Source organism: Hippoglossus hippoglossus, chromosome 12 (assembly GCF_009819705.1).
Source record: "Hippoglossus hippoglossus isolate fHipHip1 chromosome 12, fHipHip1.pri, whole genome shotgun sequence".
In the NCBI taxonomy this organism is placed as follows: domain Eukaryota; kingdom Metazoa; phylum Chordata; class Actinopteri; order Pleuronectiformes; family Pleuronectidae; genus Hippoglossus; species Hippoglossus hippoglossus.
The window spans coordinates 19,528,639-19,554,633 of record NC_047162.1 but is presented as its reverse complement, the minus strand read 5'-3'; the positions used below and the strand labels follow the sequence as shown (position 1 = coordinate 19,554,633).

Below are 25,995 nucleotides of genomic sequence, written 5' to 3'. Positions count from 1 at the left end.
GCCCCCCGTCCGTCAGGCGGGTGAAGCCCCTCCGCTGGAGCCCGCTCCTCCGCCTCCTCCTCCCGCAGCAGGCTGCGTTGAGAGGTCGGGTAGGGGACCGTGGACAGCTCCGGTGTGAGGAGCAGAGCAGCGCCGGAGGAGGAGAGGCTGGACATGGGGGAGCCGCCGCACAGGCCCGCGACATCGAGCTGAACACACTGCTTCATGTGCACAAAGACCCGGAGCCGGAGACACCGAGGGAGGACGAGGAGCCAGCCGAGGAGAGCGACGCGAGAGGGGGACCCGAGCACTGACCCGTCCCGGAGACCAGGGGGGGGGAGAGGAGGAGAGACGATTCCGCTCGACCCGATGGACTGGACGACAGATGAATGAAGACCGCCTACACTAACGCCTATCGATGCCTGGCCAAGGACCTGGACGCTTACGCCATGAACACGGACATGACAATGGACGGCATTGGCAGTCTGCATGGCGGGGTGTCCGTGAGCTCCGTGGCCCCTGACGCGAGCGAGCTCATGAGCGGCCACAGCCCGCACCACCACCGCGGGGGCTCGGCGGGGGGACACGGGGCGGCGGCGGCGGCGGCGGCGGCGACCCTGCGGATCCACCAGGACCTGGCGTCCCGCTCGGCCATGGTTTCCGGCATGGCCACGATCCTGGACGGCAGCGGGGAGTACCGGCCGGAGCTGTCGCTGCCGCTGCACCACGCCATGAGCGTCCCGTGCGACGCGTCCTCTCCCGGGATGGGGATGAGCGGCACCTACACCACCCTGACTCCGCTGCAGCCGCTGCCCCCCATCTCCACCGTGTCCGACAAGTTCCCCACCACCACCATCACCACCACCACCACCAGCGGCTCTCCGGCAACGTGAGCGGGAGCTTCACCCTGATGCGGGACGACCGGGTGCTACCGGGCATGAACAAACCTGTACAGCCCCTACCACAAAGACCACATGTCCGGGATGGGTCAGAGTCTGTCCCCGGTGCTGGGCAACGGCCTGGGCTCCATACACAACACCCAGCAGGGTCTCCACAACTACGGCACGGCGACGCACGGAGGCCACGACAAGATGCTGAACTTCGACGCGCACCACACCGCCTCCATGCTGGCCAGGGGGGACCACCACCAGCACCGAGGCCTCGGTGGCCCGACGGCCGGCATGATGCCCCACTTGAACGGGATGCACCACCCGGGGCACCCGGTCGCCTCCATGGGTCAGCACCCCCACCCCCATCTCCAGTCTCCATCCCACGGGCCCGTGTTGGCTTCCAACCGGGAACGACCGCCCTCCTCCTCGGGGACGCAGGGGGGGAACAGTTCGGGGCAGCTGGAGGAGATCAACACCAAGGAGGTAGCGCAGAGGATCACCGCGGAGCTCAAGAGAGGTACAGCATCCCCCAGGCCATCTTCGCCCAGAGGGTGCTGTGCCGCTCCCAGGGGACCCTGTCGGACCTGCTGAGGAACCCCAAACCCTGGAGTAAACTAAAGTCAGGCCGGAGACCTTCAGGAGGATGTGGAAGTGGCTGCAGGAGCCCGAGTTCCAGAGGATGTCGGCCCTCAGACTCGCAGGTAAGAGCAGGGGGACCTCTCGGTGCCAGGCTGGAGCTCAGCTTGGCTTTGTGCGTAAAAGGAATTTAAAAAGCGCAGAGTACTTGTGGGTTTTGTGTTTTCTCGCCCCGCTGGCTGCTGCTGCTGCTGCGGTGCGTCTCCGTGCGCACCGGCTTGGATCAGGGACATTTATTTAGAATCGCTGGTGTTATGATTACCACCATTGATCAATAAGAAAAGAGATCGATAGGAAATGACAAGGTCACGGGATTTCCCTCCAACAGTCGCCTCTCTCTGCTCTGCACCGTTTACCAACAGATTCCAGCCCCTTGGCCCTGTGCGTAATTCTGCTTTAGGCTTCAGCAGAATTCAGGAAAAAGGAGCTAAAATTCTAATTATTATTTAAAGAAAAGGCACAATTACAAAAGACAATTTCCTTGTTTGAATTTGGTTATTTTCCACTAATTTTAAGGATTTAAATTTAACATTAAAGTTCTCCCTTGTTCGTGGTTGGGTTGAATAATTTGGATCAACACACGTTTCCTCTGGTGTAATAATCCCTGAGCCTGTTGAAGTCTGCTTGTGTTATTATGGTGTTATTATATAGACACAGAGGTGTGAGGAGGCAGACACTGAGGGTCTGAGGAGGAAGAGGAGGAGGAGGAGGAGGAGGTTTGTGTGGGAGCCTGAGGAGGTGATCACAGAGCTGTGACACGGAGCATCAGTGGGTCTGGTGCCCCCTCTAGTGAGGAGCTGGGTCCCAGCATCGAGCCTCTATTGTCTGCAGGGAGCAGCAGCAGCAGCAGGGATGGAGCTAAACAAAAAGGAGCAGGAGGCTTTTAACAGATCTGGATCAGAGTCTGGTCTATTCAGGGTTTATTCAGGTTTATTCAGGGTTTATTAAGGGTTTATTAAGGGTTTATTCAGGTTTATTCAGGTTTGCAGGAATAATGATGATTTTACTTTGTTTCTGCAGAATTGATCATTTTATGTGAAGTGTTTTTGTGCAGATTTTGAAATCCGAAGATCATTAATCACGTTTTCATTTCACGTGTGTTTTACTGAGTGTGCAGTTACTGGGAAACTGCACAAACGTAACACGAGTTGAGTGTTAGTGGTTTTTTCCAGTTTGAGTCTTTTGCTGTGTTTAATGGGTCTCGTGTGTCGAGGTTAAAATTCAGTCTTCACATTATTTTCCCTTTTTGTTTTGAACATATATTTAACTTCAAGATCTTTTACAGCAGAAACATCGTTATAATGTCAGTTTTTCTTTATCCAGTTTGTCCAATTTTTGCAGCTTGAAAGTTAAAAAGAAAAACTGGATTTAGAATAATAAACGATGAGGTTTCTGATGAAGAGTGTGAAGATAAACACTGACGGACGTGTTGAATAATCTCAGTGGCTGTTTCAAGCTTTTGGAGAAAATACATTTGGTTTTTTAAATAGTTTTTATCTTAGAAATGAGGAGATTTGTCTCATTTGGCTCATCACAGAACTTTAAATGAACAATAACAAATGTTATTCGCTTGATTTCAGATAAACTTAGTTATGAAACTTCTGGTTCTAGATGTTTCAAACTGTTCACTGCTTCTGGAGGAGAAATACTTGTTGGTGGTTTCACCTTCGTTCACTTTCTGTACTTTAACTTTGCTTCGGTGCTTTTTACTGATTGAAGTAAAATGTTTTAAATCTCGTGTTTGTATTTTAAAATTTAACATTATATGACTGTTGTTGTCAGGAGCTACAAGACACACATTTATACATATAACTTCACAAAGATGACAAAGAAAAACTTAAAGTTACTGGGATCAGACAAGAGGTTTAAATTAGATTCATGTAAATATTCACATAAACAACTATGAAATGAACAGGAGGTTACACAGATTAAATTACTGCAGGGGAATGTACAGTTAATACAAAGTGTTGTCGGACAGTATTTAGAATTAATTAGGTTTTGTGTTGTATTTACTTCCTCAAAGATTTTGCAAATAATTGTGAAAAGCATTTGCATGAGGCGTCGGAAATCATTTGTATATTATAATATTAATAAAGTGAGTTTAAATGAACCTCCACTTTATATTTGTTGCTGTCCAGTCGAAACCATGTTTCTGATAATATATTTATAAAAACAACTTTAATGTCATTTTAAGATTAGGCTACATTTTCAGAGATAAAAGCTTTTCATTAAATTTCTATTATCTAACAATCAAAGTAGAGCCGGACTTTACTGATATTAAAAGACTTAAATTTGTTATTGTTATACTGTGATATTTTTATTAAAGATTTAAACATTTGTTAGATTATGTTAAAGAAGCAAACATGTAGATCCTGTGGTTTATTCTGGCATCACAATAATATATCTAACGTTATTTTTGATATATTTTGTGACGTATTTCAGTTTATATTCCGAGGCCTCCATGTAAAGTAGTACTGACTCTTTACACTCAGTTCAGTGTGTTTCCTCTAAATACTCTTACAGCGTTACAATTAAAACACAAAGTACATGTCAACATAAAACTCATGTAGAAATTTAACATCAAAATGACGTAAGAAGTATATCAAAAACTTATTGTTAATTTATTACACAGCTGTGGAGCTTATAACATGTCATTCCTAAAATATTCCTAGATTAGTTACAGTATTGTGTTTATTTATTCTTATTTAAAATGACTTAATCTAGTAATTATGTAATAATCTGAGAAATTACGCGACTCCTGTGGTTTTTAAAACAACAATAAAGTATCAATAATTTTGCTGATACAAGTTAAAACTTAATTGATCTTCAAGAAGAAAACGTAACATCACAATAAAACAGGAAACAGATCAGAGATTAAAGTGAATAAATAACAAGTAACATACAGAATATACAGTAGAGTCGTATAACTTGATTTGTGTTAAGATCATTTTCACTATAACGATCGTATGAATATTCTATTCTATTTTATATAAAGGCATTTTGAATATCACCTAAATTACTCTCTGTTTTAGAACGAGTGTGTTTCCTTTATTTATTAAGCTAATAAAAATAAAGTTTAATGAATTAAACAAACAAGACAATTTTTACATAATGTAAAAAATATTTTAAAATTAGTCCTGAAAGAACATTTAAATTAGTTTTTAAATATCACTATGTGTATAATTGTGAAAAATCCCCACATTGAACCATCGGGCCTGTTTTGTGGTGTTTGCATAGTGAGTTTATGGAAATTGTGTTTAAATTTTAAACACATTACAATGTTTAATTGTGATTTCTGTTCTTCTAAAATCTGTTGTGAGATTTATTGCGGTCGTTTTTTAGGTGAAGAAATGTTTTGTGGTATAAATGTAACTTGGTTTTAAGTGGCCGAACAGTTTTTGCAGAATAGATTCTTAAAAAAAACAATCAATATAAATACGTCACATTTTCTTTGTGATTAATAGAAATCTAAATATTCAACCGTCTGGATTCAGTGGTTTGATTTGTTCCACTTGTAAGTTTCTGCTCTCGCTGACGTGGACGAGACGTTTGTGTTGTTTCATTAGAGCGTGTTTGATTTTCAGGGCGTCCGTTTGATGATGGAGGTTAATAGGAAGTGATGCGATGGAGGGAGGAGCGGGGGGGGGAGCGTTCATGTGATCTGTTGTAAAATGTCAGCAGCAGAAACACAGGGAGCAGCATCGTAGTTTTACTGCTGCTGCTGCTGCTGCTTGTAGCTGCTGCTTGTAGCTGCTGCTTGTAGCTGCTGCTGCTGCTGCTGCTTGTAGCTGCTGCTTGTAGCTGCTGCTTGTAGCTGCTGCTTGTAACGCTGCTGTAGCTGCTGCTGCTGCTGCTGCTGCTGCTGCTGCTGCTTGTAGCTGCTGCTGCTGCTGCTTGTAGCTGCTGCTGCTGCTGCTGCTTGTAGCTGCTGCTGCTGCTTGTAGCTGCTGCTTGTAGCTGCTGCTGCTGCTGCTTGTAGCTGCTGCTTGTAGCTGCTGCTGCTGCTGCTGCTGCTGCTTGTAGCTGCTGCTGCTGCTTGTAGCTGCTGCTTGTAGCTGCTGCTGCTGCTTGTAGCTGCTGCTTGTAGCTGCTGCTGCTGCTGCTGCTTGTAGCTGCTGCTTGTAGCTGCTGCTTGTAGCTGCTGCTGCTGCTGCTGCTTGTAGCTGCTGCTTGTAGCTGCTGCTGCTGCTGCTGCTGCTTGTAGCTGCTGCTGCTGCTTGTAGCTGCTGCTTGTAGCTGCTGCTGCTGCTTGTAGCTGCTGCTTGTAGCTGCTGCGTGTAGCTGCTGCTGCTGCTTGTAGCTGCTGCTTGTAGCTGCTGCTTGTAGCTGCTGCTGCTGCTGCTGCTGCTGCTGCTGCTGCTTGTAGCTGCTGCTTGTAGCTGCTGCTGCTGCTGCTGCTGCTTGTAGCTGCTGCTTGTAGCTGCTGCTTGTAGCTGCTGCTGCTTGTAGCTGCTGCTGCTGCTGCTGCTGCTGCTGCTTGTAGCTGCTGCTGCTGCTGCTGCTTGTAGCTGCTGCTTGTAGCTGCTGCTGCTGCTGCTTGTAGCTGCTGCTGCTGCTGCTGCTGCTTGTAGCTGCTGCTGCTGCTGCTGCTTGTAGCTGCTGCTGCTGCTGCTTGTAGCTGCTGCTTGTAGCTGCTGCTGCTGCTGCTTGTAGCTGCTGCTTGTAGCTGCTGCTTGTTGTAGCTGCTGCTGCTGCTGCTGCTGCTGCTGCTGGCTCTGTGCTGCTGCTGAGCTGCTGCTGCTTGTAGCTGCTGCTGCTGCTGCTTGTAGCTGCTGCTTGTAGCTGCTGCTGCTGCTCAGACCATGTTTGGTTTTTCAAAGTTTCCACAAATCAAACCTCAGATTGAAACCCGAGCTGAATATTGATCCACACTTTGTGACCTGAGCCGATACAAACACCGAATTTATTCTTTTTCAGTCGTGTGAACCTTGAGCAACACGAACCATAGACAGTAAATAAAGATGGACGACATGAAGTGAAGCCAAATCATATGGATCGCCCACTAGTGGCTGGCTGCAGTATAGATCCTCCTCCATGTTAGCAGATAGGACATGGACCAAACTAAAAATATGGTTTCTTTCATTTTCTGTAGTTCTTATGACGCTGATGTTTTTCCAATTGTTATTTTTTAACTAAGTTTTTAATTGGTTATTTGATGATATAAAAACGAACTGAGACTGACTCTTGATTGGTCGAGTGTGTGAATCGGTGAAAACCTGGATACCACGGCTCCACTCCGAATCTTCTTCGTCCTTTTCCTTTCTATTCTTTCTGCCAGTCATTACGCTCGGCTCATCCCGCAGCTTCTTCCTCCTCGTTTAAAACGATTGTGGAAACAGAGCGAGCCTCAATTCCTAGATCAACAACGCTACAAGCAGCCAATAGAGCTGAGGTCAAAGGTCGGAGCTGCAACACTCAGACAATAGATGGAGCAAATATTCCCCCGACCCTGAGACGAGCAGAGAGCAGCAGCAGCAGGGAGGAGAAACAAATAAGAGACATGAGGTTATTTCTGCTGTTCGCTGAGTCTGCTGTTACATTATCTTCATGCTCTGTTCTGTATGTTCATAACATAATTACATGATGTAGCCAAAAGTATTGGGACGCTGCTGTCCATCGTCTTTGTGTAGTTTTGGTTGGAGGCTGTTCGTGGTTCTGGCTCCTTTGTTTTTTCTCCTCAGAATCATGACCCACATCCTCAGTTTTCCAGGGATTCAGATAAACTGGTTTGAAGTTGGTGATGTTGTGGCCGATCGGTGTGGATCTGGTTTTGTTCTCAGTGGAGAATCCAATAATCAGAGCTTTGTGCATCAAACAGCTTCGTGAGAAGGAAAAATGTCCAGAGTAATTAATTCAGCCTTTTAAAGAATAACTAATAATTGTTTCGATGTTAATATTCATCAATAGAAATATAACAGAAGTTCAATATGAATCCATATATTGCTTATTGATTGTGTAAACACAGTGAGGAGGTTTAACACGTAATCAATCGACCTCGGATTTGTTTTAAAGTATTTGTCATTCTCTGCTCAGGAGAGGGAGCAGGAAATCAGTCTTTAACCTTCATCGTTATAATAATGATCAATATCCACGTTTTATCTTTAAAACATTTCTGTCCATCTTGCTTGGTCCTGTCCAGGTAGTGATCTGGTTTACAGCCATTTTCTTAATGAATAAACGAACATGAATATAATATCAAAAAGAAAAACCTTGTGAGACATTAAACCTTAGTTCTAATGAAGATGAACCTCAATGCTTCAGTTCCAACCGTGAACCCTTTGTATTCCCTGAGTCCAGCGGCGTCACCGCCTCTCACATGAACTGTAACGTGGACTGTGAGTCAGAGTTGTCACCCAACATCAGAGCTGCACCTCAATAACACTCCTGCAGCCAGGTTCCAAAACCTTGTAAACATCCTGCACAGACGAGCGGAGGCTGTAACAGCAGCAGATTGATGCCCCGGGGCTCTGCAGCGACACACTGCGCTCAGCCGCTCGTCCATCACGCCGCCTGTAATGGTCAGGTGTCCACAAACCTTTGGCCACGTTCAGTCTGAGTACAGTACTGACGAGAGGATGAAAAGAAATGGTACAAATGCACATCATTACAACTCTAATAAAAGAAAAACACATCTCTCTGTCTGGAGCTTTTCCTCTCTGTCTCCTTCCTCATTTTCTTTCTCCTGCCATCTCTCTCTCTCTCTCCCTCTCCCTCTCTTTTGGGGGGAGGTATTATGTGATTGTCGGGGGAATTGAACACAAGAGCCGAGGCAGCAGCGGCCCGATGAATTATTGATGGGAATCTCGGCGTGACCCGCCTCGGTCTGCTCACTTCACTTCTTCTTCACCTCGCAGTCGGGTTAACCAGGCAAAATGGAGGAAGGGGGCAGAGAGAGAGGGAGAGAGAGGGAGAGAGAGGGAGAGAGAGGGAGGGAGAGAGAGAGGGAGGGAGGGAGGGAGGGAGTCCATTGTTTGGTTGGAGGACGCTGCTCGTCTGCGACTGCAGGTGAATTATGGATGAAAAGAAAACGATGCTGGAATCAGTGTGAGCAGGGAGCAGCTCAACGTTAGAGACGAACACAAACAGAAAACTGCAGCACAAATAAACTCGAATGAATTAAATCCACATTAAAACACAGAATCGGTTCCGTCGGTCGCGTCGTTCTCTCCTCAGAACAAACATTTAAATCATTCAAATCTCTTCTACTTTGCACTTTGTTCCATCTCTCATGTAAAATCTACGTCTCCTGGAGAAAAAAGGGATTTGATCTTTGAGCGACTGGAAGATTTTCTGTTGTTATGATTCGAGTCTGGTTTATATAGGGCCAATGTTGTAGCCATAGTGTGTGTGTGTGTGTGTGTGTCTGTGTGTATGTGTGTGTGTGTGTGTGTGTGTGTGTGTGTGAGTTGTGTCACTGCATCTCAATCTGTGTGTGTGTGTGAGTTGTGTCACTGCATCTCAATCTGTGTGTGTGTAACCAGCTTTGTAAAGAATCCACAGATGCATGTACAGAGATTTGCGAATGAGAACAGGAATCGAACGCGTGTGTAGATTAATCTGTAAACACAAAGATATTAAAGTGTTTTGCTTGTTAGAATTTAAACCGTGTAATGTAAGTATTGGCAGATAATCTATATTCGTCTGACGCTGTTTGAATCTGTGCTTCTGGATTAATGAGACAACAGAGAGAATCAGACTCATTAGTGGATCAGATCTCTGTTCGTTGGTTTTGCTGTTTTCATCTTATTTGTTGACGAAAGAAAAAAACGTGGAGCATCATCAGACGTCTCCATTAACGTTCACTTAGAGTCAAATTGTCCTGAAAATCTGAACGACGCGCCTGAATATTTTCCATTTTACGCATCCTGCTGCGAGCAGACATGGTGCATTATTAATGAGCCGGACTCTGCTTTATGACACCGATTACCAGCAGTTACTCTGTGTGTGTGTGTGTGTCTGTGTGTGTCTGTGTGTGTGCGTCTTACAGTTTCAGACTGTGGGAATACAGTTTGTGTCCGTTTTCAGGGTTTTGTGCTCTGACCTCCTGCATATTCACGGGCTGCTATCGATCTGTAATAATGGATTTCAGGCTGCTGAGAGGAGACTTTTGATGTTTGTTTGTGTGTCAGCGTGAGAAGATTTGACAGAAACTGTTTTCTGGGTGTTGAGCTGCACGACTACAAAGTTGTGCGAGGGTCTTGTGTGTCTCCAGATGAAGTGTGGGAGGAGATGTGGAGTTAGAAAGACGTGAGCTGTTCAGATGCTCGTCTTCTTCTTCCCCCCTCAATCTCTGACTCGCAGCTGTTTACGTTGCATCGTGGGTAATGTAGTTTACAGGTTTAGATTAGGTGGATGAATGTGTGGAATAAAAAAGATGATAAAATTTGATGTTTTTAAACCGTGTAGGAGAGCAGTGATATCTATGTGGAGCAAGGACGTTTCTGTCTCCAACTTCCTGAACTGTAAATATCTATTTCACCACAATCACCATCTTTCCCTGATCGAGAAGTTTGTGACGTTTGTCATGTTTTAGAAGTTTCCTGCTGAATACTGGAGATAAACTCTTTAAATGGTGGAAGATTAGAAAAGTTCATAAGAATGATTTGATTTGTACAATTTTACCTCAACTTGCACAATATGTTGAAAGGTCACGTGACTCCGCCTCTTCCTGTCGTCTCAGGTTTTTAATTGACGCCGGGAAAATTCAGGAATCTTCCATCACTTGTTGTGAGATTGGAGAGTTTTTGTTACATATTTTCAACTAATAACCAAAAGTGAATCATGGATCTTGATGGTAATAATCAGACACATTTAAAGGACTGATATCATTATCAGTTTGGTGCAGATCCAAATATGAAATCTGGATCTGGTGGATTTAAATGTGGTTTCATGGGGGGGAGGATTTCATTTGTTGTCTTAGATATGAGGATTGAATATAAGACGCCTGTTGGGCAGAGATATGAGCTCCACTGAGTGACGGTGTAATCTGAGCACTGTGATCACGAAGCAGATACAGATACAGATACAGACAGATCTTATTAATATCTGGTGTCCATGCAAACATCGGAGATACTGAATCCATTACAGGAGAACTTCAGGGAAGGACGACGGTTTCTGATGTGACGACAGCAACAGAATCACTGAAACGCTGAAAGCATCACATTCATTCCACGCAGCTCTCGCCTCTTTATCAAATCTGTAAACTCCAGACGTCAGCCCCGTGCGCTCCGACTCTCCACAACCTCCCTATAAGAATATCAGAGGAATAGTGTAGTGATTTTTCGTTAAGACTGTCCGCACCAATTACGCTGCCGCGGCGGCGTCGAGCAATGGAAGTGCTGCCGGGGCCGAGCGGGCGGCTCGGGCTGAGAGGAGAAAATGGTTCTGTCGCCGCTTTATTACAGCGGTCAAATCAAACGTGACACCTGGACTCTGAGCTCATCGAGGCGCCGCACAATCAGTCCGAGCTACACAACACAACACGACACACAAACAGATGCAGGGAGGACAACAGCAACACAATTCTGAATCATGCTTAAATCACCCTTATCAGTTCTTTTTCACACAATTTAGCCAATTTGTTGGTGTCTCATCTCAGCACAGAGTCAAATTAAAGCCTACGTTTCCCATCAGGCCTGTTGGTTTTCTGTCTCCCGCTCAAAGAGAATAAACAAGAGTCATTTTTCTCCTTCAGCTTTCAACAGAAACTGTAAATCTCTACGGTGGAGCTGCGTGTTGTTCCGCTGCTGAGGACCGCTACTGCTTTGTGTTTGAGTTGTGTTTGCTGTAAACGAGTGTCCAGCTGCAGCTTTTACAAAGAAACACTCGACTCTCACAGATACTTGTTTGCTTGTCGTGGTTAATTCAGCCGGTGGAAGCAGTCGTGTCGTGTTTTCTGTGATTCCAGAAGTAGATATTTGACAGAAAGTTTGAAAACCTGGTGACGAGACGTTACTTTGTTAAATTGTTAGCTTCTGTGGCTCATGTAGCATCTGTTACTGCTTTTAAATCCCGTAACCACGACTTTACAAGTTCCACATCAGCAGAATTGGTCTCTAATAAAAGAAGCTATTGAGTTGCATTGTGGGAAATGTAGGATTTAGCCACTTCTCTGCAGTTGTTTGCAAATGAAAAGCTCGGTAATCTGTAGTAAAAGGTTCGTGATGAACCGACCGCAGCTGCCACGTCCGGAGCCAACATGTCCGCCAGCTTTTAACGTAAATGACGCAAACTGAAGCTGATTGAAATCACATGATAACCAGGAAGTAGCTGATTGGCTGACTAATGGTTACGTTTATTATTTACCTGTTTTAGTTTTCTTGTTTTTCCCCCTCTACCATCACAGTCTGGTGTTGTTTAGTTTGTGAAGTGTCGTGTTTCGTCAGGAGCCTCTTCACAACAATACGATTCACCTCAAGAGGCTTTTCTCAAAAGGTTCCAGGACGTTTCCAGGTCCGATCAATACTGGAAACCTGTAGAAATGTGGAATGGATGTGGAAAAGAAAGTCTGGATCTTCTTGGGGTTGTGTTGGTATCGGGAGGAACGTGGCTGATCAATTATTTACAGCATATACCAAACATTATGTAGGATTGATTTACCGATGTTTATATGAGACACCTTTAAATAGACCGAGCCCGCTGGACATCTCTACCCATTTGAATTCTCTTCCTCTCGCTCTTTCTTTCACCCCCCCCCCCCCATCAGGTTAATTAGTATTGGTGTCACCGTGCGGCTGAAATAACTCTGTCCAGAGGCGTAATGTGCGACGACAGGCGGGACGACGGCGTCAGGCCACAGGAAGGGTTTACATGGAGAGACAAACTGAGTTAGAGAGGAAAGAGGAAAGTAAACACACGGTCTGATTTCCCTCTGACCAATGAGGATGATTATTATCACTATTGTATTAGTCATTGTTCATTTGTTGTTATTATTATTGGCTTATTATTAACGCTTTAAAAAGAACATGGAGCTAAAAGTACATGTTTTTTCTGTTTCTGCTTGTTTTTCTCTTATTTTGGTTTCTGTGTGTGTGTGTGTGTGTGTGTGTGTGTGTGTGTGTGTGTGTGTGTGTGTGTGTGTGTGTGTGTGCGTGGGGATGGATGATGTGGAGGATCGATGGCTGTAATCCCGAGCAGATTAAAAGAGCATTAATACTGGCAATGATAACGTAAACGCTGCGGACCCAGATCTCCATTGATCTGCAGGAACCTGATCCAGACCTGTTCCTGGAAGAGATGGAGAGTGAGAGGAGGAGAGGGAGGAGGGGGGGGGAGGAGGACGAGCAGGGGAGAGAGAGAGAGGAGGACGAGCAGGGGAGAAGCCTCATCTCACCGTCTCATAACACAGAATAAAACCAACAAACACAGACCATTGAATGTACGATAGTTTAGCAGCTGAAAGAAATGCAGACAACACATGAAGCTGATGTTCAAACACCGTCAGCTTCCATCTCACGATGTGAACAACACACAACTTCCTGTACCAGAAATAAACATCTGGCCGTAAATCACAACATCTGGTTCTGTTCACAGTGACCCAGCTTTTCCTGAAGAGAAGAGTCCTCATGGATGTTATTGATTGTTGTCTATGTGCTGGTATTTATATTTCCTCTGCTCATGTGGTGGTTGCTGCTGCAGGAGGAGCTGGTTTCACTCAGTGAACTGGTTTGGTGGACGATGAAGGTTAATGAGCACTGATATTGTGATATTTACCAGCATATAAAAAACACATGTAATCACATCTGTGGCTACACATGTGACATCGATTTCAAATCACATGATGCCTGGTGACGTAAACATGAGACATGAGTCAGTGCTGAGTCAAGGTGTCTGTCATTTGGAAACATTTACATTTATGAAGTACTTTTACCCTCATGTGGGTTTTGTATGTAATCTTGGGCTGGTATAAATACTAATGTAGTTTCCACCTGTGCTGAACTTCTGGATATTTAGTTGCTTATTTGTACACATTATTATTTCTATATTTACTAAAGCACAAGCAAATTAATGGGTTGGCTAATCTGAGCCTTTCACAGACATATCAGCACCAGCATTTATTTTATATAGTTTATATAGTTTACATGACAAAAGTATATTGTCATAAGGGTTTGAAAACAACATCTTAGGGTTAGGGAATCATTGCTAATTTGTTTAATTTACATATCAGCCAATAGATCTGTATGGGAATGTTTCACTAATTAAACCTAAATCCATATTAATAAGTAAAACAAACCGATGCTGGGGTTGTTCTGATTTCACTCTGTGCCGCTTGCTGGAGCTCGGCTGCTGGAAGCTGTGGAAGCTGTGGAAGCTGTGGAAGCTGTGGAAGCTGTGGAAGCTGTGGAAGCAGCCAGATTGATGCGTATCTGACAGATGGGTTTGAAGGGAATCCTCCTCTATTTGATTGGGCCACATAACTGGATTCATTAAGCTGAATCTGTCTGTTATTGGATTAGGTTTCATATTGGATGGATGGGATCCAATTGTAGATATTACAGCCTTTAATGGAGACAGGTTTAGCAGGAGAGAGCGGGAACACGTGGGACGGAGGTAAAACTACAGATAAAGAGAGGGAATAAAGACGTGAAGACACGGAGCAAAAGAGACAGACGAAAATAATGAGCTGCAGCGTTTTGGCCGAAAGTCCGAGGACACGTCTCTGCACTGAACCCTGCGTTTCTGTCTCTTCGGTGTTTTCCATCTCCAGCTGCTTCTCAGGAAATCTGATCGACTTGTCTCACTTTCCGCTGATCGTTTGGAGACAAACACGGCGGTGAGCGGTTTACCAGGATGTCCGTTTATAGCCGCCCAGCCTCCTTCTGATCAATGGCCGATTACAATACAACCTATTGATCAGGGAATATTATCTCTGTGCCCGTGTTTGCTCTGTGATGGAGCCGAGCGCCGTGAGACAGAGCGGCGAAAACACACAGCTGATAAGAGAAGGTACCGAGAGGCTGGTTAACTCATCATCTATTAGTCGGTCAGTGTGTGTGTGTCTGTGTGTGTGTGTGTGTGTGTGTGTGTGATGACCAAACAAAGCTTCTCTCTGACTTATCCTCACTGTCAACATTCAGCAGGTCAAAGGTCAGTCGCTGTTTTCTCTGCAGATTTTAAACTTTCTCTCCAGAGACGTTCAACTTGGATTTTACCTGAATCTGTTTTAACGGCCTGAACTTTTGGCTTTTTGGTTTGTTCTACTACTTTTCCACAGAATCACAGAATCACTACATATCATATGAAGGGATGAGATTCATCCTTATTTGGAAAGATCTCATAAATATGCCTACAAACGAGAATCATTTGAATTTGTGTTTCTCAACACAGTAGGAAGGTTCTTGGTTTGAATCCCGGGTCTTCCTGTGTGGAGTTGCATGTTCTCCTCGTGTCTGGTTGGGTTTTCTTTGGCTTACTTTAGAGAGACTCTAAATTGACTGTAACTGGTTGTGTGTCTGTGTCTGTGTGTGTGTGTGTCCACTTTAGCCACGACCTGCCCACTATAGTATAAGTGACTGATGGATGGAAATATCTGTATGTGAGTGTTTCAGGGACGTAAGAACATTATGAATCTCCCTTATGTCAAAACTACGTCACAGTTTAATATTTTTGTTTGAAAAATAGTTTCTGGCCCCACATTACCCATAATTCTTTGGGTAATGCACGTCACTTGACTTATGGTCACTGGGCAACGTCCAAATTTATTCAATTTTCGCTCCACCGTGCTCTGAATTTACTGCAGTTTTTATTTCAAACTAAGTCTATTATTTACCCACTTTTAGCTCTGCTTTGTTCTCCACCACCTCCCGAGGGAAATATGAGGGTTTCTATCTTCAGATTCACCAGCTAGTCGCCAACTGTTGTTTGGTGCTGAGCAGAAAGAGAACAGCAGCTGTTAGAGAGACGAATACAGCTTCTCTAAAACAGACCAACTCACAAAATGTGTAAAATATAGAAATATGTATAGGAAAACGATTTGTTGCATCTGTGTTGTGTTTAATTGGATCAATTCGAGGGGGTCACAAGATGATTTACAATTAATTATATTTTTGTTCGATGTTGTATTACTTTGTGATTTTGACTTTATCGTTGCCGTTTCCGTTGGAAGGTTTGACTTTGTCGACGTCTCTGCTCAGAGGGAAAAGGACAGAAGCATAAATCACTGCTCACAAGTCACGTCCACGCTAAATTGAATTTTAGAGGTCACAAGCCAAAAGGTCAGAAGCTGCGAGGAGCTGGTGAAGGAGTCCTCCCAGTCCGGCTCCTACAGGAACTCAACAAACACAGTGTCAATACCACAGATGGTTATTTCAGCACGGGGAGAACAGGTTGGACTGGAGTTTAGTTCAATGAAAATAAATAGAATGACAAATAGAAGCAGGAAGATGATAAAAGCTTTTGTTTATACTAATGCTTCTGATCTCATCATTGATACATCATTTGTATTTATCATTATCAGTATTATAATTGGCTCCAGTTCACCCACAACCCTCAGGAGGATAAACAGTGTAGATAATGGATGAAAGGATTAATACTAATAATTATTATTATTACCACATGATGTGCAGCAGGATGAGAGGTAGAGAGGTGGATGACATCAAACTCCTCCGAGGCCATATCTTCATCAGCTCAATGACATCACTGGGCCACCGGAGGCTCGATTGGTCGGCCAGTTTCTCTGAGTAAACAAGTGGAGATACATTACAGTGCGTGTGTGTGTGTGTGTGTGTGTGTGCGTGTGTGTGTGTGTGTGTGTGTGTCGGCGGGCAGAGAGAGACCTTTGTCCGGTGATGTCATCACAGACCTTGTGGACATCCAGATTATACACAGATAAACCATCTCTCTGCACACACACACACACACACACTCTCACAGACACACACACATACACACACACACACACTCCCTCTTTGTTCCTCACAGAAACAGATTCTGTGTCTGTGTCCATTTCACACAGTAAAAACACTCAGGTTTGGTGTTGATGGACTAATTCACTTTGAAATCAGATCGTAAACAAAGAGACGTGGTTCGTGATGTTCTGGTTCTCGGCTCCGAGCTGAAGACTGAAGTCACATCAGTTAAGAGAAGAGTCAGTAAAGAGTCAGGATCTGTAGTTTTTTAACAAACAGGACTGAAACAGAGGAACATTTGCTGGGAACTACTTTCCGTGGTGGATGAATCCTCCCTCACAGTCGAGTGCAGCGGGCGTGTGTATTTGAGATCGACTAAATAATTAACTGTGTGTTAAAGCTAATGTAGAAACATCCAGAGTAACAGAGCTGTGTTTGTGTTGGTATAGCTTTTAGGTAATGAAGCTCTATGACACAGGAGTAAGACACTGAATATCAGGCTTTGACGATATTTGTTACTAGAATCATTTATCTATTTATATATCTATTATAACATAGTGTCAGCAGCTTTATTTTGAAAAAGAAAATCTTCAGAATGAGTTATAGTTGATTAATTGAGTCGACTTATCACACAACTAAAGATTAACTGTTGTAATAATAATAAATTATCATTAATTATCAAGTCATTTATCAAGTAAAACATTCTATGTGGCTCTCTTCATTAATGTGCTCAGTTACTACTATACTACTACTGTGTGTGTGTGTGTGTGTGTGTGTGTGTGTGTGTGTGTGTGTGTGTGTCTTTAGTCTGTTGTACCATTTCCGGTTATCGTGTCAAAATGAAAGGAGGAAAGCATCATGGTGCATTAAGCACAACCACACACACACACACACACACACTCGTAGTGGAGAGTGCTGATTGCTAAGTGCTACTGCTGTGTCTCTATATACGTGTGTGTGTGTGTGTGTGTGTGTGTGTGTGTGTGTGTGTGTGTGTGTGAGTTAAGTGCTGAGATCTGATGCATCATATCTGTCGTGCTGAGCCTCAGTCGGATTCTGCAGTTTCATCCAGTTGTTGTTTTCCTCGTTGTGAGCGTCCCGCGCTGCGCGATGTGACCTGTGACACCACAGCTACGTCACACACGTCCACAGACGTCGCATCCGATTAACCAACATGGCTGCCGACTCATGACGGAGTGTCCAAGAACCGAATGTGGCGCCACACACAAGCAGTGAAATGTACGTTAAAGGGCGACTTTACTACTTACCCTGCACTTATATGCCCTCTGTGTAATGGATACCAAGGCTTAAGTGGTAATGGTGTAATAAAAAAGAAAAGAAGGAATGGAGAAAGAGAGAGAGGGAGGGAGGGAGGAGAGAGAGACAGAAAGGTACGAGAGGCTGGAAGATGAGGGAAGGAGACAGGAAGGAAGGACGGAAATAAATAGAGGAGAAGAAAGCAAAGACAATGGAGGAGAGACATGAGAGATAATGGAGACAACGTTGAAAGAGGAAATAAGGACGAGACACGAGATGGATGAGGAACCAGAGGAATGAGGGGAGAGACAGAGGGATGAGAGGAAAGACGATGATGGAGGAAGTGGATAATGAAAGACGAGAAAAAACATCAGTAAAATTCAAAGCGAGGCCCAAAGAGACGGAATAAAAAGAGAGGTGGAGATCTCCAGCTGCCGTTTGTGCCATAAATCCTTTTACTGACAGACGTCTGAGCCTTTATATTCACTTTATTGATCCCAAACTTTCTGCTCTCTCTTTTAATTTCTGCTCTTTCTTTACCTCTCACTCTCGACCACTTCATCTCTGCCCCCCCCACCCCCCCCCCCCCCCCCCCCAGACTGCAGACAGAGGAAAAGTAAAACGAGCAAAGAGGAAAACGTTCAATTTGCCAAGAAAGGAAACCTCCTGGAAAAGAGCGCTTACATCTCGTGATTTGGGGATTTGTGCTAAGTTATGTTTTTACTGTCATTATGGATGTTTGATGTTCACAGGCTATATGATCGACTCTTTGATGATTAGTTAAACACGTGTTGAGTTTCACTTTGTGAGACTTGATGCAGTCTGACGGCTTTGCATGGTTTTTCTTCTGATCCGTCTCGTTTCATTCGGTTTCTGAGTAAAAAAAAAAAGCTAACATCATATATTCATACAGACGTTTATGTCACTTAGCACAATGTTGTCACAGTTGTGTAGTAGGTGTCTGTGATGCCTTGCTCTGTGGGAGTGTCAGTCGGCAGCAGCACACGTGCACGAGGCTGCGGAGACTCAGGCTGTCATGAACAAACTACCAGGCCGTGATGTATCTGTGGCGAGGGTGAAAACAGCCTGTAATGACTCTGCTGAGCTCGGCTCCCTCGCTGTCTGGAAAGTGAAACCAAAGCTCGCTGGCTCACTCACTTCCTGTCTCCGAACTTACTCAAACTTTATTTATTTATCATTGTGCGTGATTAATGCAACGTAACATGCATAAACGTGAATGATTAGCATAATATCTACACTTAAACAAGGATTATTTCAAATATTTCTTCATCCTGTTGGGGGGATAACAGACTGGATGACTCACCGTTGCCTCTTGAGGTACAATGTGGTATTACAAGACAGGCCGGAGCTAGCTCGTTAGCCGTTAGTCGATAAATCTGCATTTTGTTTACGTTATTAATTAATGTTCCGTTGATAATTTCTGTTAATTTTAATATTTTACATCATAACTCTCACATGTGTCACCTTTAAGTAAAGTAAACTTTAAATGTAAGTGAGAAGTGTAAGTGTAAGATCTTGTTCTCTCCCTTCATCTTCCTCTCTTACACCTCCCTTCATCTTCCTCTGCTCCTCCGTCTGTTTCTCTGTATTCACTTCAAATGGCTGCTTCAATAAAACATCAGCCCCGTGTTTCTATCGACGTTCTTCAGGCCCTGACTCTTTCAACCTGGGTATAATACATCGATGTGTTTGCACTGAGTGTTGCCAGCTCTCCACACGCTGCACTTGACTCGACCCTCCGTCCACGTGAATGGAGGACGGGCCTTAAGGTGGAATAAAGCCTCTCTGCTTTCATATTGGAAGGCTTGACCTCCCGGTGGTGAACAGCTGCTCGTGTTGTTTAAATGCAGCTCTTGTGCCTCTCCACAGTTTCTGATTGACCTCGTTCCAGGTGGTTTCAGGTTTATTGAAACGTCTGATGGTCTCATGTGCGTGTTTACTGGGTAGATGTTGTTCGGATCTGTTGTGAGGTGAGTTGTTTTGTAGCAGGACGAGGAAAACGGTTAACTACATCCTGACTAGAGCTGAGCAGAAAAACATATACTCACTTTATTTCTCAAACAAAATACTCCCCAAAATGCTGAAAACTGTAAAAAGTAAAATCACATTTCGTCAGAACCAAAGATTTACTGCTGTTCAACACCAGGCCCTAATAACTCTAAATACTAATATCACTGTATAATGTGATGATATCAGATGTTGACAACATAGACGCCGTCATGATGCTTTTTACAGTGTTTATGTTTATAGACGTGGATGATGTCACGATGGCGGCCGGTTACAGTAACGACGATGACACAGAGAAACGAGGGGCGAGCGACTCTCCTGGTTTCTGCTGAGCTCGTTTGCAGTTAGAGACGCAGCGAGAGAGAGAGAGAGAGAGAGAGAGAGAGAGAGAGAGAGAGAGAGAGAGAGAGCTGATGAAAGACAGAGGAACGGAGTCGTATTGATTCCTATTGATTCGAGCTTTACCTTTAAGGAACACCTCCCCCCCGACGTACTCTCTCTCCCCCTCCTCAAACCGGTAAACCCCCCTTTGAATAATATAATTGTGTATTTGATCCTCACTGTAACCCCGACCGGAGGAAAAGAAAGGACTGATTGAATCACTCAGGCGTGCTCTCTCTCTCTCTCTCTCTCTCTCTGTCTATTGATGGTGTGTGTCTGTGTATGTGTGTGTGTGTGTGTGTGTGTGTGTGTGTGTGTGTGTGTGTGTGTGTGATTTTGATTGCTGCCCTTTTACACCAAGATGTGTCTGCACTTTTTTTAACCCCAAAAAAAACCCCTAGTTTGTGTTGAACTGCTGCTGAGCTGCTTTTCATTAAGCTGCATCAGCAGAAAACAGCAGGGAGAAAGGTGCACGTCTCAAATGTGTTTACAGAACTGGAAATAGTAGTTTATTATTTAATGTTTGTGTATTTTTTTATTTATTTGTACATTTGTTGGACTATTTTAAACGATCACTTTTAGTTTAATTATGTTTTCTCTCTTGTGATTTACAGAAAATCAAAAAAGGGAAAACAAAACTTAAAGAGCTTTTCCTTCCTGTACTTTAAATCTTCATTTATGCCAAATACTTGGATGAAATTATGAAATAACACCAAAACTCAAAAGCAGCAGAATGAGTAACAATATATTTTTAATAATAGTTTTCTTTTCTTGTATTTCCTGGTATAATAGAATAATTCATTTATTTCCTCGGAGGAGATCTGAGTTTCACGGAGCAAACGAAGGTTTGTGAGCTGACTCTGTTAATAACAGCAGAATAAATAGTGGACCTGTGTTAGCTCACAGGCAGATGTTTCATCACAAAGAGCTTCCAGTAAATAGTCGGGTCCGAAGTCCAGGATTTGACTCGAGTTTAGACTTTAAACAAACAAAACATCGGTGACACATTTTCATGTTTACTCTCCTAATTGTACTTATACTGTTAATAATAAAATGTAGGTACAACTAGTGCAGATGTAATATAAGTCTATGAAATTAGTTGAATGTAAACATGTTAAAAATAAACGGTGCAGAACGTGTAAATAAAAGTGGGTTTTTATTGTGTTTTAAAACTGAGGCTGATTCTGATGTTTTGTTTCAGACAAATCTCACATTATTCGTTCTGTCGTGGTTTAGATGATTCATATCGATGGTCTCTCTCTCTCTCTCCCTCTCTCTCTCTCTCTCTTCTCTCTCCCTCTCTCTCTCTCTCTCTCTCTCTCTCTCTCTCCCCCCTCTCCCTCCCTCTCCCCCTCTCCTCTCTCTCTCTCTCTCTCTCTCTCCCCCTCTCTCCCTCCCTCTCCCTCTCTCTCTCTCTCTCTCCCCCCCTCTCTCTCTCTCCCTCTCTCTGTCTCTCTGTCTCTCTCTCTCTCTCCCCCTCTCTCTCTCTCTCTCTCTCTCTCCCTCTCCCCTCCCTCTCTCTCTCTCTCTCTCTCTCTCTCTCTCCCCCCTCTTCTCTCTCTCCCTCTCTCTCCCTCTCCCTCTCCTCTCTCTCTCTCTCTTTCTGGCACAGCGTTCATATCCACAGATCAATAGTGCCACCTCCTGAGCGTGTGGAGGATTAATATTAACACAAAGAGAAGAATTCATTCTAATATTATAAACACAAGGAACATTTATATTTGAGTCATTTAGCTACTTGCTACATACTTTATATATGTTTTTATTTAAAAAGCGACTTAATTCAAATTGTATTTAATGAAAAATTGCAGTTTTCCCTAAAATCTTTGTAAAATCACGAGCAGTCATAGTTTAATAGATTCTCATCTGTTTCTGTTTCTACTTCTCTCCATGTTGTTGTTGTGGTTCTTCACAACATGTTGTTATCGAACCCTTGGTATTTAACATTTTAACCATAAACATTATTACAAATAACTTAAAATGAAAAGAGTGTAAACATTATAGTGCATGTGTGTTTTTAACGTGCGCTGTTGCCAGGTCATTAGAAGCCGTGGAGCGAGCCTGAGAGGAAACAGGAGCAGCCATGTGGTTGTGTGTGTTTTTGCGTGTTTGTGTGTTTACAGCGATGACAGCTTCCCCTTACATAATAGTTTTGTTACTGAATTGAGTCTGTAAATGAATTTGTATCGATCGGGCTCCGACTCGTGCATACTTAATTCAGGGAGGTAATCAAATCAAACGCACCCACACTCCTCCTCCTCCTCCTCCTCACTGACTGACGGAGACTGAACAGCAGACACATTAGAGAGGGTGTCGGTTTAATTACCTCAGGGTGGTTCAACCCTGTCTGTTGGTTGGTTGGTTTGTTGTTTATTTAATTGGTTGGTTGGTTGTTAGTTTGGTTTTTTGGTTGGTTGGTTGGTTGGTTTGGTTGGTTGGTTGGTTGGTTGGTTGGTTTTTTGGTTGGTTGTTTGGTGGTTGGTTGGTTGGTTGTTTTTTGTTTAATTGGTTGGTTCGTTGGTAGTTTGGTTTTTTGGTTGGTTGGTTGGTAGTTTGGTTTTTTGGTTGGTTGTTTGGTTGGTTGGTTGTTGGTTGGTTGTCAGTTTGGTTGGTTGGTTGGTTGGTTGGTTGTTTGGTTTTTGGTTGGTTGTTTGGTTGGTTGGTTGGTTGGTTGGTTGGTTGGTTGGTTGGTTGGTTGGTGGTTGGTTGTTAGTTTGGTTGTTTGGTTGGTTGTTTGGTTGGTTGGTGGTTGTTAGTTTGGTTTTTTGGTTGGTGTTTGGTTGGTTGTTGGTTGGTTGGTTGTTTGGTTGGTTGGTTGGTTGGTTGGTTGGTTGTTTGTTTGGTTTTTGGTTGGTTGTTTGGTTGGTTGGTTGGTTGTTTGTTTGGTTTTTTGGTTGGTGTTGGTTGGTTGGTTGGTTGGTTGTTAGTTTGGTTTTTGGTTGGTTGGTTGGTTGGTTGGTTGGTTGGGTTTCCATACTGAGCTAATTTAACAAGCTTACCTTTCACTGCAGGCGTGAACAGGGTTTGCGTTAAGGCTGCGTTCCGCTGCTTTTGTGAAAGACAACAAACACAACATGAAGTACAACAAACTGTCGAGACGCAGCTGAGACGTGTTCGATGTTATTACACTCGAAGGGATTCTGTGTTACAGGTTGATTGTTGATAGAAAGATGAACAGCTTCCTTCAGTTCTCGAGTTTTAATCAATGAAACAGATACGGTACATTAATGATGGAGTGGAGACAGACGGCAGGTAAACAAATATCAGCTGTGAACCTCTGACTGGATCCTCTGTTTGTGTTTCATATGAATTCTCCTCCGACATTGAACTGTTCAAATAACACAAACAACACTAATACTTGTATTTCCTCTTTCCCTCTCATGTCCTCATCGTCCCTCCCTCCTCGCAGCTTGTAAACGGAAGGAGCAAGACACGGCGAAGGATCGCAACAACACACCAAAGAAGTCGCGGCTGGTCTTTACCGACCTGCAGCGGCGCACCCTGCTGGCCATCTTCAAGGAGAACAAGCGGCCGTCCAAAGAGATGCAGCTGACCATCTCGCAGCAGCTGGGTCTCGAACTCACCACCGTCAGCAACTTCTTCATGAACGCACGCCGTCGGAGCCTGGACAAATGGACAGACGAAGGAGGCAGCCCCGGCGGCCACTCTTCGGCGTCCAGCACTTGTACCAAAGCGTGATAATGGATGGCGTTGAGGGAGCGGGGGAGGGCAGTGGTAGGGTGGGGTCTGGGTGGGGGTGGGGGCAGCAGAGATACTGGAAGGGATGACGGGGGTGGAGGGCGCGGGTCGAGGTTTCGTCCGGTCGAGACGGAAAAACCAAACTTTTTACATTTTTTTGTTTGTTTGTCTGTTTTGCTTTTGTTGAGGGGGACACGCCGAGAGAGGGGCTGCTCACTGCGACGACTTGTTTGTAGCCGAACCGCCTTTTACAAACTCATCCAAAATCCATCAAGAAGCCGAAAGGGTAAACTCATCTTTAAAACACACAAACCTCACTGGGAAACAAGAAGAAACCTTTGAATCGTAGCCTCCTGTTGGACAGTGAGCTCACACACTAGCCCAAATACCAAAGACTAGAAGACCATGTAGGTTTTCTATTATGCAATATAAGCTAGGAACCAACCAAACAAGAAACCCATCAAAGCTTTATGACTGCGGAATGTGTGAGAAGCTCTGGGATGAGATAAATAAATTCTCAGAGGTATTTAAACACTCAAATATTCAAAGACGACAATGACATCAGAGTTCTGGGACTGACACGGCTGAATTTAAAAAGCTGTTTGTGCAGCCGAGCGTAAAATCAGACTTTAGATGAAATCTCCCTTTTTTTAACCAAACCAAAGACATAACAGGGGACGGAAGGGATTTTTCATTTAAGAGAAACTAAACCACGATCAAGCATCAAAGTTAGAAACTGTAGTTTGACGCTAATCTCCACATCTCTCTTTTTATATTTCTGCTAATTAACGTCTGAGTGACGGAGGAAGAAACCGTCCAGTGACTGTTTTCATTTCACTCTGTCGTCCACACGCGAGAACAAAACCTGTTTCCCCCTGAGACACTGATCTCTGAACATATATACGTTATAATCTGGGTGGTACATGGATTATTACTATAAGTACAGACGATACTTAATCACCAAATCACCAATACTTCAACCAAACAACGAGTTTTCTGTCACTTTATGGACAAAACTCTTAATTTCACCAAAGAAAAATCAGCATGTGATGATTTGACTCTTTAAAAGAGGCAGTGAGCGTTCGTAAAGTTAGGAAATGGCAAAATATGCAAGCACAACCACAAACACACACACACACTCATAAACACACACACGTACACACACATTCATCAAGGCACATGCAACTTTCCTCATAATTTGAGCCGAAACGTAGAATTGCGAGCTTACTCAGCATTCAGTGGAGTGTTAGTGTATAAATTATGAATATATGAAAAGTACGTGAGCACAATCTTAAAGCACATTTTCTTTGCAATAGAACTGGGGCTCTCTGCCGAGTGGTCTTCACATCGTAGAAAACTCAGGATGCCATTTTTTCTAAAACAGCGGCTGAAATCCATTCGGCGTCTGTCATTATTATGTACAAACACACACGTAAGACACAAAGACACAACTGTTGCTGACCACACACACACACACACACACACAACTTTAAAGAGTCATTTTTCCCAGAATTCCCACCCTGACCAAAACCCCGTCAGCTAAACCAAAGCTAAGCTCCAGTTTACCCCGGCTTCCTCCATCCATCGTTAGCATGTGAACTCCACTTAGCATCTTAGCACTAGCACAACTTTTGTTCTCATTTAGAACAAAGATGCTATTTATTAGCATCGCTATTGACATTTTAAAATCCCTGGTCGAATGTTCGTGACCTGAAGCTCGATTTGGAATTTAAAAGCATAATTTTTGATGCACAAGCTACAGCTCTCATTGAGAGACAAAGCACCAGAGGCAGTTTGAATTTACCAAAATCCAAAAGGTTTTATCTGTGACTCCTCCACATTTATGTTGCTGTAAAAAACATAGATTTAATTGGAGAAACAATGTGAAACATGGGGAAATCCAAAGAAAGCCAGTAGTTTGTTTTCAATGTAAAAACTCCACTACTGGCACCTCCCCCCCCCCCCAAAGAAATCATCTTTAAAGATCCACAACATCTTCAGTGTTCGCTGAAGAGGTTCTTAGTTCAAACCTGATCAGATTCAACCTTCTGGTGTAAATCCAGCTGTAGAACTAAGATGCTTTTTGGAGCTGCCATCACAGAAATCCCCCCCCCAAAAAACATGGCTTCTCTCACCACATCAGCAGACAACAGCGAAACCAGCGAACAAGCTGAGCCTGCGGAGGACGAGCTGTCCAGGCGAATCAGGGCCTTTGTAATAGTTAAAGAGGACAATCTAAAGACGATGCCTGGCAGGTCCGTCTCTGTAAAGGCTCAGCG

The 25,995-nt window shown here is 43.8% G+C and overlaps 1 protein-coding gene across 1 annotated transcript; it reads left to right on the top strand.

Moving 5' to 3' along the window:
* Nucleotides 1-24,471, top strand: onecut2 (one cut homeobox 2). Its single transcript, XM_034601573.1, is given in 6 exon segments — nt 1-816; nt 819-922; nt 924-1,382; nt 1,385-1,493; nt 1,496-1,570; nt 23,427-24,471. Coding segments are annotated over 6 exon segments (1,485 nt in total). The 5' UTR covers nt 1-368; the 3' UTR covers nt 23,717-24,471.
* The last annotated feature ends 1,524 nt before the right edge of the window (nt 24,472-25,995 follow it).